We start from the raw sequence: 15,297 nt of genomic DNA on the forward strand, positions 1-15,297 counted from the left end.
TGTTGGCCAGGCTGGTCTCGAACTCCCGACCTCAGGTGATCCACCCACCTCAACCTCCTAAAGTGCTGGGATTACAGGCATGAGCCACCATGCCCGGCAATTTTCTTTATGTTATGCCCCATTTCCTTTTCACAAAAATGAACTCCCCCTCCCCTCAAAGTGCTCAATTTTTACAGGGAACCAGTACAGGTTTTTGAAATTTTCCTTTCCTTCATGAAGAATCTGACATTTCTACTATACCAATAACAATAGGAGCAAAGAGTTTACCCTGTATTTGCATAATTAGTTAGAAAGATGAGAATTTCCGTGGCCTCCGAAAAAGGAGCTCTGCATCTTTAAGACTCTGCGAGGCTCCCTGCCTTCCGCGCAGACCGAGCAGACTGCCGCAGCGACTCATCCTATCGATAAGGTTCAGTTAGCCAAGGTGGAGGATGGGAAAAGAATGGAACTGTCCCAGCTACTCAATGAGATCAGGGCAAACTATGAAAAGATCCTCACCAGAAATCAGATAGAGACGGTGCTCTCAACAAGGATCCAGGTAATGATTTCATACAGACAGGCACCTTCCAGAATAAGGAGACAGTCCATGTCTACCCAATTCCTGTCCCGGCCTCTCTGAGGTACAGTATTTCCTTTTCGATGCAGCATCTATTGGGGAAGGAATTTAGCTTCTACTGCAATGTGACTGGGACTACAGGGGGAAATACTGTGATTATATTGTTAAATTGCCATTAAGTAAGTGTTGATTGATGCATTTGATTTTTATATAAATTGTGAGGTTCCTATCATTAACATGGGGTCAACATACCATAAAATGGTGCACTCTAACCTCTTACAGACAATCTTCAGGAAGGAACCATTCCAAATACCCTTCAAAGATATTATTGGAGTTATTTACAGAGATAATTTAAATAACATCTTTAAAATGAAAAACCTTTAAGTAAGATTTATTAGCATGTACACTTTCTAGAGATAAATATTTCTAAAAGGTTTCTATCATCTTTTTAACGAGTTCCATTTTATACCAGATTGTTATAAATAGAAATCATCTGAGTGTGTGAACATGGCATTCAGAAACAATGATATAAATTATGACCATTGAAATTCCCCAATTGGTAACGATTCTCCACTAAGATTTTTGCTTCTGTACTATAAGATGAGAAACGTTTCTTTCCATTACAAAGCTTGTAATATTTAAGTATTTAAAAAAGAGAAAGAGAGCCTACTTAGATAAGGACTAAATCCTAATTTCATAGACTTAGTTTTAAAGTAACAATCACCTTCAGCAAGTAATTAAGGTCTCAAGTCTTTAAACAAATTTACAAACAAATATTTTAGAAACAAAGATTAAGAAATTTCGGGGATTTTTTAGTTTACCTATCATATATGGGTTCAAGTTATCTTCCAAACCCTGAAATACAGCAAAAAGTTTACTTAAGAATATCACCCAAAATTTAAAAAAAAAAAATTGGTAGAAAAATGTCAGGCCTTTATTCCATTAGCAACTCATTTTTAGTTCCATTGTCAATTTCACCTCTAGATAACATTTTCAGCCTTCATAAAGAATGATCAACATCTTAGATTAAGCATAGTCACTGGTACAGGTAAGCATTGGGATAGTTCATTCACCTTTACAAACAGAAGAAAAAAATCAATAGATGACAACTTCTAAAAATCGTAAACAAAACACTTAACTTTGCAGTAGTAGAAATATGAGTTTAGTTTACAAGTCACAGGGCCAAAATGAGTAAATTCAAATGAAAAAGCAAGACTACTGTGAGTTTTGTTTAAAGTGTCTTTTAATTTGACACTACTTTAGAGGATTTTCTTCCAAATAACTCAGAAAGTTAGCTGAAATAAATTCAAGACAGCCTGATTAGTTATTTTTTTAAATTTCTAAATAAGCTATTTTAGTTACAGATTGTTGTATAACACCCCAAAACTCATCTGGGACCTCAATCGTCTTGGGGCATGACTGGGCTCACTTATGTGTCTGGCACTTTGGCAGGGCATTGCCGAAATGCTGGCTCTGCTGAGACTTTCTCTCTCACTTCACGTAGCCTCAGGGTCTCTCTCCATCTGGCCTTTCTACAGGATCTCTCCAGCAGGGTATCCAGACTTCTTGCACATTGGCCCAAGGCTCCCAAAAGCATAGAAGTGGAAGCTGTCAGGCTTCCTAAGACTTAGGTCTAGAAGTGGCACAGCATTCCTTCTGCCTCATTCTACTGGTTAAAGTAAGACCCAGGTCAGCCCAGAGTCAATGTAGAAGGGGATCACCCTAGGACTCATCTTGGGAGATAGAGTTCTTTAGGGGCCATCTTGGGACTGTAGTTACCGAACAAGCTTAGCTGCCAGTTCCATATTTGAAAGCCACAAGACCAGCAGATACCAGCATTTTTCTGTTTTCTTCTTTCCAAAATTCTTTACTTTACCTTCTGTAGTTGCTCTGGTAGGTGTTGCTTGCTGCCTGACTTTGCCAAGTTAACACTAAGAACAGATTTTCAACAAACCAAAAGAAATGTACGAATTTTGTTCTCCAATACCTTGCCCTAAACTTTATTCATAAACTTTCATTTACTTCAACGTTTCCTTTTAAAAATCTAATGTATGATAAAATTAAATTTTTAAATGTTAAAATATATTTTTATAAGAAAATTAAAAGTTATAAATTTTGCTTCAAAATGCTACAATCAATTCTATACATTGTTCTCACTGTTCCTGGGGCCAAATGTTAAAAATTCTGTCAACAGATACTTTCTTTTCATTTCAACATCAACATAAAAACATTTAAAGCTAAATATAAAATATTCTACTTTTTAAATAGGAGAATATTTAGAAAACAATCCTTAGAGAAGTCATTTTTATTATTTATTCATTTTATTACCCAGATACCCAAAATTAATATGCCTTTTAAAAAGATCATCTTGAAAAAGGTCAATCAACAGATTTTCTTAATATGGAAGTCTATTTGTGAGCCTTATTGCCTATAACAACTTAATTCTCTAAATTACTAGTAATGTATTTCCTAGCAGTATTTATGCCCTGTCCCTATACCTGGTCCCAGAATTGATCCGTTTTGGGGGTATGGCTGTTTATCTGCTTCTGCAAAGCAGCCTACAAGAAAATGTGGGGGGAAATAGCTAATTTTCAATCCTTCCTCCTAGTGATCCATAAATAATGAAAAGTTAAGAATCAGAGATCACGAATCTTGGTCCTGCAAACTGTTTTCATTCATGTAAATGTATTTTTCCATATTTCACAGATTGTCATAGTTGGAAGGGATTTCTTGAAATCATTTAACATAGGAGAAAACGGGCTAAGAACGCAATGGACTTACATATTTAATTAGTTAACTAGGCACTAGAACACACATTATAACCTAATGAGTTAAGGAAAAATGCTTTGATTCCTATACAATTTTTCTATGATTGCTTTTACACATCTCATTTTCAGAAGCACTCCTTGTTTTTTGTTTGTTATTGTTGCTGTTGGCTTTCTTGTTAGCTAGAAGAAGACATAAGCAAAAAAATGGACAAAGATGAAGAGGCTTTGAAGGCAGCTCAAGCAGAACTCAAGGAGGCCCGACGCCAGTGGCACCACCTGCAAGTGGAAATTGAATCTCTCCATGCTGTGGTGAGAATGATCCCAAAAGTAACCGACCCATCGAGTCCTCAGATGTGATTTGATTAAGAGAAGGAAAAGATGAATGTCTGTTTATTTACCATGAGAAACTGGAAATCAAGGCCACTGAATTCTATCCCTGATCCTAGTTTAATTACTCACCCCTCCCTCCATTGTGGCAGTGGCTGTTACCAACTCACTCAAGGTTTAGTTCAGACCTGTAAAAATGAAGAAATCCTTTCTTATTACCTTGGGATTTTCTAGTTGCTGAAGATAGGGAATAGAGCATTCATTATTATCCAAAGTCTTAACAGTGGAGATTCTTTTATCCATGCCATTGAGACGTCGAATAAAAAATATTTAGGCTGACACTGTGGCTTACCCCTGTAATCCCAGCACTTTGGGAGGCTGAGGTGGGCTGATTGCCTGAGCTCAGGAGTTTGAGACCAGCCTGAGCAACATGATGAAACCCCATCTCTATTAAATACAAAATATTAGCCAGGCATGGTGGCATGCGCCTGTTGTCCCAGCAACTTAGGAGGCTGAGGCACAAAAATTGCTTGAACCTGGGAGGCAGAGGTTGCAGTAAGCCAAGATCATGCCACTGCACTCCAGCCTGCGTGACAGAGCGAGACTCTGTCTCCAGAAAAGAAAAGGAAAAAAAAAAGCGAAAGAAAAATATTTAAGCATGTTTGGAGCAAGGCGCAGTTGCTCACGCCTGTAATCCTAGCACTTTGAAAGGCCAAGGCTTGAGGCCAGGAGTTTGAAGCCAGCCTGGGCAACATGGCGAAAACATCTCTACTAAAAATACAAAACATTAGCCGGGTATGGTGGCACACGCCTGTAATCGCAGCTACTCTGGAGGCTGAGGCATGAGAATCACTTGAACCCAGGAGGCAGAGGCTGCAGTAAGCTGAGATCATGCCACTGTACTCCAGCATGAGCGACAGAGCGAGACTGTCTCAAACAAACAAACAAACAAACAAAAAGTATTTAAGCATGTTCCTAAATGCCTTTTATGAGCAGTCTGCTCTGGCCTTGATACTCAATGTACTATATTTTCTTTTTTTCTTTTTTTTTTACAAAGCCTACCTCCGAAGTATACTTTCAATAATTTAAAAATCAGATAATTCAGAGTGATAATAAGTTAATCACACTGCAGAGGATTTTTTTTTCAGTAAGAATTATCACAGGATGTCTTTGAAATAGAGTAAGATCTCTAGTTATGTAAATAAAATATAATTTTTTAATAATTAGGGGTCACACAAAGCTGTAAGGAAACACACCTCTTGCATAGGTATAATAAAATTATTGCAATCTTTTTAAAGAAAAAAATAGAAAATAGAATGAAGACAGCCAGGCGCGGTGGCTCAAGCCTGTCATCCCAGCACTTTGGGAGGCCAAGGCGGGCGGATCACAGGGTCAGGAGTTTGAGACCAGCCTGGCCAACATGATGAAACCCCGTCTCTACTAAAGATACAAAAAATTAGCCGGGCGTGGTGGCACGCGACTGTAATCCCAGCTACTTGGGAGGCTGAGGGAGGAGAATCATTGAGCCCGGGAGGTGGAGTTTCCAGTGAACAGAGATCATGGCATTGCACTACACTCTGGGCAACAGGGTGAGACGCCATCTCAAAAAAAAAAAAAAGATGAAGATATTGCAAATCAGATTTCAGAAACACATTCTGTGTTACTGATTCACTGATGAAAATCTATATAAAACAGGAAAGGGGCCTTGAAAACTCCCTACATGCCAGCGAGCAGCATTACCAGATGCAGCTGCAAGACCTAGAGACTGTGATTGAAGGACTAGAAAAAGAGCTACAGGAAGTAAGGCGCGGCATCGAAAAGCAGCTTCAAGAGCATGAGATGCTTCTCAACACGAAGATGAGGCTGGAACAAGAAATAGCAACTTATCGCCGCCTCCTAGAAAAAGAAGAAATCAGGTACCTAAATCCATTTAGTTAATGACAAGGGGCCAGAAATACAGAGCCACTTATGCCATTGTTGATGTAGTCAGAGAAATTAAATCCAAAAAACCCATCATCATCATGGTGTACTCACTGAGCTCATACAATAAGGTATGCACTGCAAAGAATATATGAAAGAACCATTTCTAGTCTTCCAAAATTAGGAACCAAATAGCCAAAGTCACATAGAACAAAATGTAAACAATTCTAGATTACTACAAAAATGATCCTGTAGTCTTGGCCAGCTGCAGTGGCTCACTGCTGTAATCCCAGCACTTTGGGAGGCTGAGGCAGGAGGATTACTACAGCTCAGGAGCTCAGTACCAGCTTGGGCAATATAGTGAGACCTCATCTCTACAAAAAATTTTAAAATTCGCTGAGCATGGTGGCACACACCTGTAGTCCCAGCTACTTGGGAGGCTAAGGTAGGAGGATTGCTTAAGGAGTTTGGGATTACAATGAGCTAATCATGAAAAAGACCTTTCCTGAGCTGGGTGCAGTGGCTCACGCCTGTAATCTCAGCACTTCGGGAGGCTGAGGTGGGCGGATCACCTGAGGTCAGGAGTTCAAGATCAGCCTGGCCAACATGGCGAAACCCTGTCTCTACTAAAAGAAAAAAACAATAATAATAATACAAAAATTAGCCAGGCACGGTGGTGCATGCCTGTAATCCCAGCTACTCGGGAGGCTGAGACAGGAGACTCGCTTGAATCCAGGAGAGGCAGGTTGCAGTGAGCCGAGACTGCGCCACTGCACTCCAGCCCTGGCAACAGAGTGAGACTCCACCTCAAAAAAAAAAAAAAAAAGAGAGAGAGACCTTTCCTAACTTTCTCACTTTCCTTGCCATTCATCTCTTCTAGGATTAGTCTGTGCCTTCTAAGGATCACCCATAACAAAAGCCTGGAAAATTCACAATCACCACAATCCCCCTGATCAAGGGCTCACCCTATACCACACATCAAACCTCAAAACAGTAATCATTACTCTAATGTAATTATATTACAACCACGGAAAGCAATATTATTTTGAGTCATGATTTAAAAGACTACCAGATATCCTGATAGGAAAAGATATCAAAAGAGGAATTCTTATTAATTCATACATCATAATCTGTAATGACTTATAAGGTCATATTGCTTTGAGCATGACATAACCTCCAATTCTCCATGAAAAAATCTTTATTCTTGCTTGCTTCCAAATTCTAAGTCCTCTATAAAACTAGATGAAAACTAGGTGAAACAACTTTAGCCTATAATAAATCTTGACATTTATTAAATCTTTGAAAAAACATAAACTGAATCAAAAATATACCACTTACTAGCTGAGTGACCTTGGGCAAGTTACTTAACCTCTGTGTGCCTCAGTTTTCTCATCTGTAAAATGGGAATAATACTACTACCTAACTCATAGGATTGCTGTGAGGATTAAATGAGTTAATGTTTGTAAAGTGCTTAAAACAATACCTGGCACATTGTAAGTTCTATGTAAATGTGTGTGTATACATATCATGTATATACATATGTATATGTATATATGTAACTATATAGTTAAATGTTTATAAATTTTAATTCCTAGTCATTCCAGTTCCTATATACATGTAACTATATAATTGTTAAATAAAATGAATGGTCGTGAATTTTATTTAATTCCTAATCATTCAAGATATTGATCAAAGTCTTTAATATTTGCATAGTAAAACTTTAAAAAAATTAGGCTACACTTGAGATATACAAGAAAATTTCAAAAAAATATAATGACCACCTCTGTACCCACTTCCCCCAGTTTAAGAAGAAAAATAGTTCCAAAAAAAAAAAAAAGAGTAAAATGTTTCCAATGTTGTTGAAGTTCCCTGGACACCTAAGCCACATCCCCCAATCTCATGCTGCTCCCTCTACCTGACCTGGCTTCTGAATTTGATGCTTATTAGTCCCATACATTTATTTATAGTAATATGTATGTATTCCTACAAAGTATGAAATTGTTTTGCATATTATTCTAAACTTTATAAAACTATAAAACTTCTTTTTTCACTCAATATTATTCTTAGGGGATCAATCCATAAAGATACGGTGAAGCCTTAGTTCATTTCTTTTCAGTTAAATAGTGTTTCTATTGCGTGAATATACGATTTATCCATTCTCCTGTTTGTTTTAATTATTTGCTAATACAGTGTTGCTCTTAAAATATAATTCTTTCTGATTTCAGATATTATGGTTGTATCCAAGGTGGGAAAAAAGACAAAAAGCCTACCACAAGTAGAGTTGGTTTTGTTTTACCATCAGGTGAGTTTCTGACATAAATAAACTCATTTGAAAAGTGAAGTACTATTTACAGGGATTACTTTATAAGGAAATTAAATACTTTAAAGTCGCAAAAAAAACAAGCAATATTTGAATAAAAGTTTGAATATAATTTGTGAACAGTAATTCAATACTGTAATTTAATATATCATAAATGATATTTTCACAGCCATTATAAATGAAATATCTTTTACTACAAAAGTCCCACAAAAGTATGAGAATGAAAATGTAGAAACAGTAACCAAACAGGCAATCTTAAATGGGAGTATCGTTAAGGAGAGCACTGAAGCTCATGGCACTATTCAGTAAGTAAAGAAACTTTGACTAAGAAATAATAATAAATATATGTAAAGAAATTAACTTTGCGTAATCCCAGTAATTACTCTTCTTTGTTTAAATGTTTCCAAACATAGTTTTAGTATACTGTGATTTTTTTTTTTTTTTTTTGAGATGGAGTCTTGCTCTGTCGCCAGGGTGGAGTGCAGTGGCGCGATCTTGGCTCACTGCAACCTCCACCTCCCGGATTCAAGCAATTCTTCTGCCTCAGCCTCCCACGTAGCTGGGACTATAGGTGCGCGCCACCACACTCAGCTGGGGTTTTTTTGTATTTTTAGTAGAGATGGGGTTTTACCATGTTGGCCAGGCTTGTCTCATTCTCCTGACCTCATGATCTGCCCACCTCAGCCTCCCAAAGTGCTGGGATTACAGGCATGAGCCACCACACCCAGCCTATACTGTGATTTTTAATCTGACATATATACATAAAAACTCATGGAAGAGTACTGAATCCTTACTTTGCCGTTTTTTTCCAAAAATACAACCCAAACATGAGAATTCCTAAAGAGAAATTCCATACAATTCCTTTGAAATTCTATTCATATGATTTTTAAAGTATGTACATTATAAGTTCTATACACTATAAATTATACAAATTTCTTGATTTTTCCATAGATATGAAATATATAATACATATTTTTAATAGACCCATACTTCTTCATTATTAAAAGGTTTATTTTATCATTTCAGGACAGAGAAAGTGGATGAAGTTATTAAAGAATGGGAAGGTTCTTTCTTTAAAGATAACCCTCGATTGAGGAAAAAATCTGTTTCTCTTCGATTTGATCTTCATTTAGCAGCCACTGATGAAGGGTGTTTAGAGACTAAGCAGGATAATCTACCAGATATAGAAGTCAGGCTTATCATGAGAAGATCATGCAGTATTCCCTCTATCAAACCTCCATCAACAGCTAATTAATCCAAAGATAGTATTTGACTTGATTGGAAAATGTTAGGATGGACCAAGGTGGGCCATACCAACTCCCTCTGTCCCAAAATGTAAGTTATTACGTATGTATGGAAAATGTTATGATCAATATGTGGTTCTCTTCAGAAGAAAAAAACAATAAAGGACATTTCTCTGAATCTAATTATGGAGATAGACATATATATATATATGAATGAGAGGGAGTAGCTTAAAAATAAAATCACAAATCCAGTACAGTCTCTTTCTTTATATTCTCCCAATAGTCTTCTTTTTCCCTTGAAACTTCATCAGAGACTGTAAGCATTAACCTGGTTTAGTAAAGTCTTTGTAATTTTTTCAATGGCTGAATACGCTAAGGAAAAAAGAATTGTCTGAATAGGATTGTGTTAAGAGTCACACTGAGTTATTCACCATTATTCCATCACTGGTTAAACCTACAATGTTTGTTCTGTTTTTCAAAAAGAGCAATTATAAACAAGTTTTTAAAGGGGGACTCACTATTCACCTAATGAGGATTCTTCTTTTTGAGATAAATCATTTGTATACTGAGAAAAATGAGTTATTTCCCATGAGAAATTCTGAGCAAACTATAGAACACACCCCAGGGCTAATTTGAGATAAGTACAATTAAGTTAATCTACATATATCTAAAAGGTTTTTTTTGTAATAAGTATCTGATTTCCGGAAGATTTACTTTACTCAAGGAACTTTAAAGGTTGTATCCCCCACCAAAAAAAGAAAAAAATCAGAAGGCCAACTGCACAAACAAAACATGAAAAGCAAATTGAAAAGGTAGTTACTATAGTTATCAGAACAGTTACCCACCATCCCAGTTTTTCCATCTGTAAAGCTAAATGTGATTAGATTGTTTGCTATAAGCCGTAGATAAGATACTATATGAAGTATTATAAATATTTCTTGCAATCATTTATGTGAACTAAGATAACGGTATTGTTATCCAAGCTAAGAGTATTTAGAGGATTTTTTTTAAATCGTTCAAATTGTAATAAATATGGGTAGAAAATATATTTGTGAATAAGTGAGGTATTGTTGCAAAGTTTTTAAAATAACCTAATTCCTTTAATACAGGTATATCTAAGATCTTAATAAATACCTGTTTTAAGACATTAGAAATTTATAAGTTCTTAATTCTTTTCTAAGCAGAAAAAGTAGTTGAGTACAACTCACCATACTTTTTCCCAGCTAAAGTATCATCTAAGGGCTATAGCTACGTTAGCATTTTAGTACAGCCTTTAAAATATTTCTCTCTCTCTCTCCTCTCTCTTCTCCTCTATCTCTCTCTCCATATATACTTATTATATATATATATATATAACATATATATATATTTCAACCAGAAAAATGTATGTTTTAACCAGGAAAATATTATGTTAAATAATCTTTAACATAATACAGGGATATAAAATTTTTAATTTTTTTTCAATTACTTCAGATTCCTTTTAGTCTGGTTTATTCTATTTAGTGAAAAGGGATGATCTTGTTTTGTCAAGGATATAACAGCATGTTAAGTGCTTATTCTTGCATAAGCATCTGACCTAAAATACATCCTATACATAAAAAATGTTTCATTTGATATTGCTAAATGCCACTAACTTTATTAAAGCTTTAAAAATGCAATCATATAAGCTATTGTACTAAAGTTACTGTACTAAGCAACAGTGATCATAATAAAACAATATATCTAGCATAATCTATTGCAGTGTTAAAAAAACTTAGTACTGGTCATCATGAATGTAACTGCTTGTTGTAGCAATTCCAGTATGCATCTATTGGGTGTATAACATGTACACTTTAAAATACAGTATTTGAATTTATAATGAAGCTTTATTTGCTTTGGGGCATTTTAAATTGGGATATGAATTTACCAAGGTAATGATTCCACTACAATTAAAAAAATGAAACATGGCCAGGCACGGTGGCTCATGCCTGTAATCCCAGCACTTTGGGAGGCCGATGTGGGAGGACTGCTTGAGCCCAGGAGTTCAAGGCCAGCCTGGGCAATATAGCAAGACCCCATCTCTCTAAAAAGTAAAAATAAATAAAAATTAAAAATTGAAAAAATTGAAATATGAATGCTAAAGCTGCATTGTATGTGAGTTTGAATGCAGTCCTTTTAGTTCAAAAATATCTCTGCATGGTTAAGTGAAACAAAGAACTAATTACTCCAATATGGTTAGTTCATTCGGGGAATAAAGAAAACTGCAATCACAGTAGACAGATAATGGTTTTTAACTTGTTTTACAAAAGAGTTAAGAATGGTATATCAATATTTTATTCTAGTTTTTTAAAAATCAAAATAATCACATAATCCCATAATTCTGGAAAAAGTTTAATAATGGCAGCACCATTTGCAAAGCACTTACTCAGCTCCAGGCACTGTGTTTATCCCTAATAATCCCTAATCCTTCCTTACAACAATCCTACAAAATGAATAATATTATCCTTGCTTTACACATGAGTAGAAATTAATATTCTTTAATCTCTCTGAAATGTTTCAAATGCATGCTTCCATAACAAAATACAAAAATAAAGAGTAATTCCAGTTACTAACAATTGTAGGATCCTAACCCTGGCTCTGTCACTAACCATGTAACCAGGAGGGGCCACTTTAAGTTCCTAGGCCTCAAGTTTCACACTTGAAAACAAAGGAAAAGGTAAAGCTGGATAATAATTCCTACTCTACCTACCTTACAATTGTTTGAAATAATATACAAGCAAAAATATTTGTTAAAGCACTGCTCAGATATACAGTACTATTTGGAAGAAAATTGTCTTTAAAGAATGTGTGGGGGAAATTATAGCTGACAATGATTAATAGTTCAAAACACAACAGGTAAAGATACTATTTTTAATTTTTCAATTGCTTCCAGAACAGTTATTCCTTCCCAGTGAGTCACCCAATTTGAACTGTTCTGTCATGATAGCTTTTAAAGTACAAAAATGTTCTCTATGCCAAGCACAGTGTCTAAAGTATAAAAATGTTCTCTATGCCAGGCACAGTGGCTCACACCTATAATCCCAACACTTTGAGAGGCCTAGGCAGAAGGATTGCTAGAGCTCAGGAGTTCAAGCCCAGCCTGGGCAATATAGTAAGTCCTCGTCTCTATTAAAAAATTTTAAATTAACCGAATATGGTGACACACCAGTAGTCCCAACTACTCAGGATGCTGAAGTGGAAGAATTGCTTGAGCCCAGGAGGTGGAAGGTACAGTGAGCCAAGATCATGCCACCGAACTCCAGCCTGGGTGACAGAGTGAGAGCCTGTGTCTCAAAAAAAAAAAAAAAAATAGTTCTCTAAAGATAATAAGTGATTATTATTTTAAGCCACTAAATTTTGGGATAATTTGTTATGCAGAAATATACGACTAATACTGCACATAAGCATATTTCTTATTCATTTGCTAGAGATCTTTGTATTGGCAAAGTTCAGTTTGTCCTTCAATTTGTTTTCTTACGTTTTTAGAATTTTTTAAAAATCTGTTGGCCGGGCATGGTGGCTCACACCTGTAATCTCAACACTTAGGGAGGCTGAGGCAGGAGGATCGCTTGAGCCCAGGAGTTTGAGACCAGCCTGGGCAACACAGTGAGCCCTCGTCTTTACCAAAACAAAAAAAAAATCAAAAAATTAACCCAGTGTGGTAGTGTGCACCTGTAGTCTGAGCTACTCAGGAAGCTGAGGTGGGAGAATTGCCTGAACCCAGGAGGTCAAGACTGCAGTGAGCCTAGATTGCACCACTGCACTCCAGCTTTAGGCAACAGAGTGAGACCCTGTCTCAAAAATAAAAAATCTCTGAAGTCAAAAAATGCTTACATTAATTTGAAAGTTTCCATTGGAAATGTATTATGATAGATGAGCCAAAATTAAATTTTAGTTAAACAATATGCATACACGTTACTCAAATTATCAACAAATGAAATCAAAGGAAAGTTTGTCCACAGGGCAGAATTTGGTTCTATGTTTACAAGTTATGGCCGGCATGTACACACAGATTGCCAATATTTGTGGGCATATGACAAATAAAGGCTCTAAAATAAGGTATATGTGAAAATCAGTACAAGGCTTTCCAAGTTTCCCTCACATGCTTAGACTCTAGACCAGGCTTGGCAACTTTTTCCATCGAAGCCCAGAGAGCAAATATTTTAGGCTTTTCAGGCCATAGGATCCCTGTAACAACTACACAACCCTTCCCTTGTAACCACAAGCAACCAAAGACAATATGTAAATAAATGAAGGTGCTTGTGTCCAAATAAGGGTTTATTACAAAAACAGGAGGCAGCCCAGATACGGCCTGCAACAATCTCATTTGGCTGCTGTGCCCTAGACTCCCAATATTATCAGTGGATAATAGACCCCACACCCCAGATTCTCCAGCTCTACCCTGTTTTCAACGTTCATCCTTTTCCACACCATGTGGCAACACTCATGTCCCAAATCCTCCAGGTTATTTTGAGGGCAACGTAGAGGGTTCTCAAAGCAAACCGTGCTTTTTAAATTCTGTAAAACAGTGTGGATCACTCTGTCCTGGAAAGCTGCTAAACTTCAATATTTCACAACTATTTCCAGCTATAGAAAACAGAATACCCATAACTCCTTCTGCTCTCACAGAAACAGCTGAGAAAATTAGTTTGTTTCATCATTTTGTCTATAACCAGACTTTCATAGGCTATTTGGGTCAAGTAAAGCTTTGCTCTCGCTTTCCCTTGTTTAAGAAAAAAAAATCCATTATAAAAGCTTCAAAAGAACATACTACAAACTCCATGGCTCAGTGGTTGGTTCATAATCTTTCTTGAGTCACGCACCTCTTTGAAAATGTCATGAAAGAATTGACCTATCAGGAAAAAAAGCCCATAAAAATTAAGTATAATTTTAAAGGGTTCATAGATCACTTAGAGCCTATTCATGGACTACTGGGTGTCCAAGGACTTCAGGTTTTTCCTTATTCTGTCTCATTTTCTCCTTTTTCCTTCTTTCTTCCCAGTCCTACCCCTAACTCTGTCTCCATCACCAGTTTCTTCCCACAGAACAATGGAAAGAACTCAAAGAGACCTGGACTAGAACCTTAGCTTACTTAGTTTTGGCTTCCCTGTCTTGGGGAAAGAAGAACCCCAAAAAAGTATGAGTAGTGTCAGAGGGGAAAGCAGGCCACGTTTCTGGATCTTGCTGCCAGAATGAAAACTAAGGCCTAAGTTAGGTCTTAATTGGGCCTAAGATTATCTCTGGGGTTAACCACTGGTCCCATGTGAGTGCTCCCAACTACCCTTATAGTTATATTTAGTTTAAATAGTCATATTGATGCTGTATCCCAAATTTTCTGGGAATAATCCCAACTCCAAACATCTGTCCTGTAGTTACCATAAATATCCTTCTAAAGGCAAGAGCATATGTTCTGGTGTTTGCTTTGGGGGAAAAAAACTCATAATAAGTAAAGTCCATCTTGCTGGATAATTCACTCTTCAGTTTTAGTTTCTTCAGGACTAGAGAACAGATTATTTTTCTATTATCTCTTGCCTATATCCTTCTTTCTTTCCTTTTTTTCTTTAGAAAGGGCCTCTGTCACCCAGGGTGGAGTGCAGTGGCATGATCACGGCTCACTGCAGCCTTGACCTCCCAGGCTCAAGCGATCCTCCCACCTCAGCGTCCCAAATAACTGAGACCACAAATGTGCACCACCGCACCTGGCTAATTTTTTTTTTAAGAGATGGGGTCTCCCTATGTTGCCAGGCTGGTGTTTCTTAATTTTTCAAATCTTTGGTAGAGAAAGAACCAAGCGAAGAAAATGAGTCATTCATTTATTTACTCCACAAGTATTGAGCATCTAAATGTGCTGTGTACTGTTCCAGATGTCAAAATCTCCACCCTGATGGGAAAAAAAAGACGGCTGGGCGAGGTGGCTCATGCCTGTAATCCAGCACTTTGGGAGGCCGAGGCGGTGAATCACTTGAGGTCAGGAGTCCAAGACCAGCCTGACCAACATGGTGAAACCTCGTCTCTACTAAAAATACAAAATTAGCAGGGTGTGGTGGCACATGCCGTAATCCCAGCTACTTGGGAGGCTGAGGCAGGAGAATCACTTGAACTCGGGAGACGGAGGTCGTAGTGAGCCAAGATCGCGCCATTGCA

At 37.0% G+C, this 15,297-nt stretch overlaps 1 protein-coding gene across 3 annotated transcripts; it reads left to right on the plus strand.

The window, feature by feature from the left end:
* Nucleotides 1–356: 356 nt before the first annotated feature.
* Nucleotides 357–9,318, plus strand: KRT222 (keratin 222). 3 transcript variants are annotated; one of them, XM_003315448.7, is made up of 6 exons: nucleotides 357–538; nucleotides 3,505–3,633; nucleotides 5,347–5,567; nucleotides 7,797–7,873; nucleotides 8,061–8,196; nucleotides 8,918–9,318. In XM_003315448.7, the coding sequence occupies exons 1-6, from the start codon at nucleotides 443–445 to the stop codon at nucleotides 9,144–9,146; spliced, it is 888 nt and encodes a 295-aa protein (XP_003315496.1). In that variant the 5' UTR covers nucleotides 357–442; the 3' UTR covers nucleotides 9,147–9,318. The 3 variants fall into 3 exon arrangements, with proteins under 3 accessions (XP_003315496.1, XP_016787329.1, XP_016787331.1); XM_016931840.3 differs by having other exon boundaries at nucleotides 530–620; XM_016931842.4 differs by lacking the exon at nucleotides 357–538 and adding an exon at nucleotides 564–620 and having other exon boundaries at nucleotides 3,509–3,633.
* The last annotated feature ends 5,979 nt before the right edge of the window (nucleotides 9,319–15,297 follow it).

This window comes from Pan troglodytes, chromosome 19, assembly GCF_028858775.2.
Source record: "Pan troglodytes isolate AG18354 chromosome 19, NHGRI_mPanTro3-v2.0_pri, whole genome shotgun sequence".
Taxonomy (NCBI): domain Eukaryota; kingdom Metazoa; phylum Chordata; class Mammalia; order Primates; family Hominidae; genus Pan; species Pan troglodytes.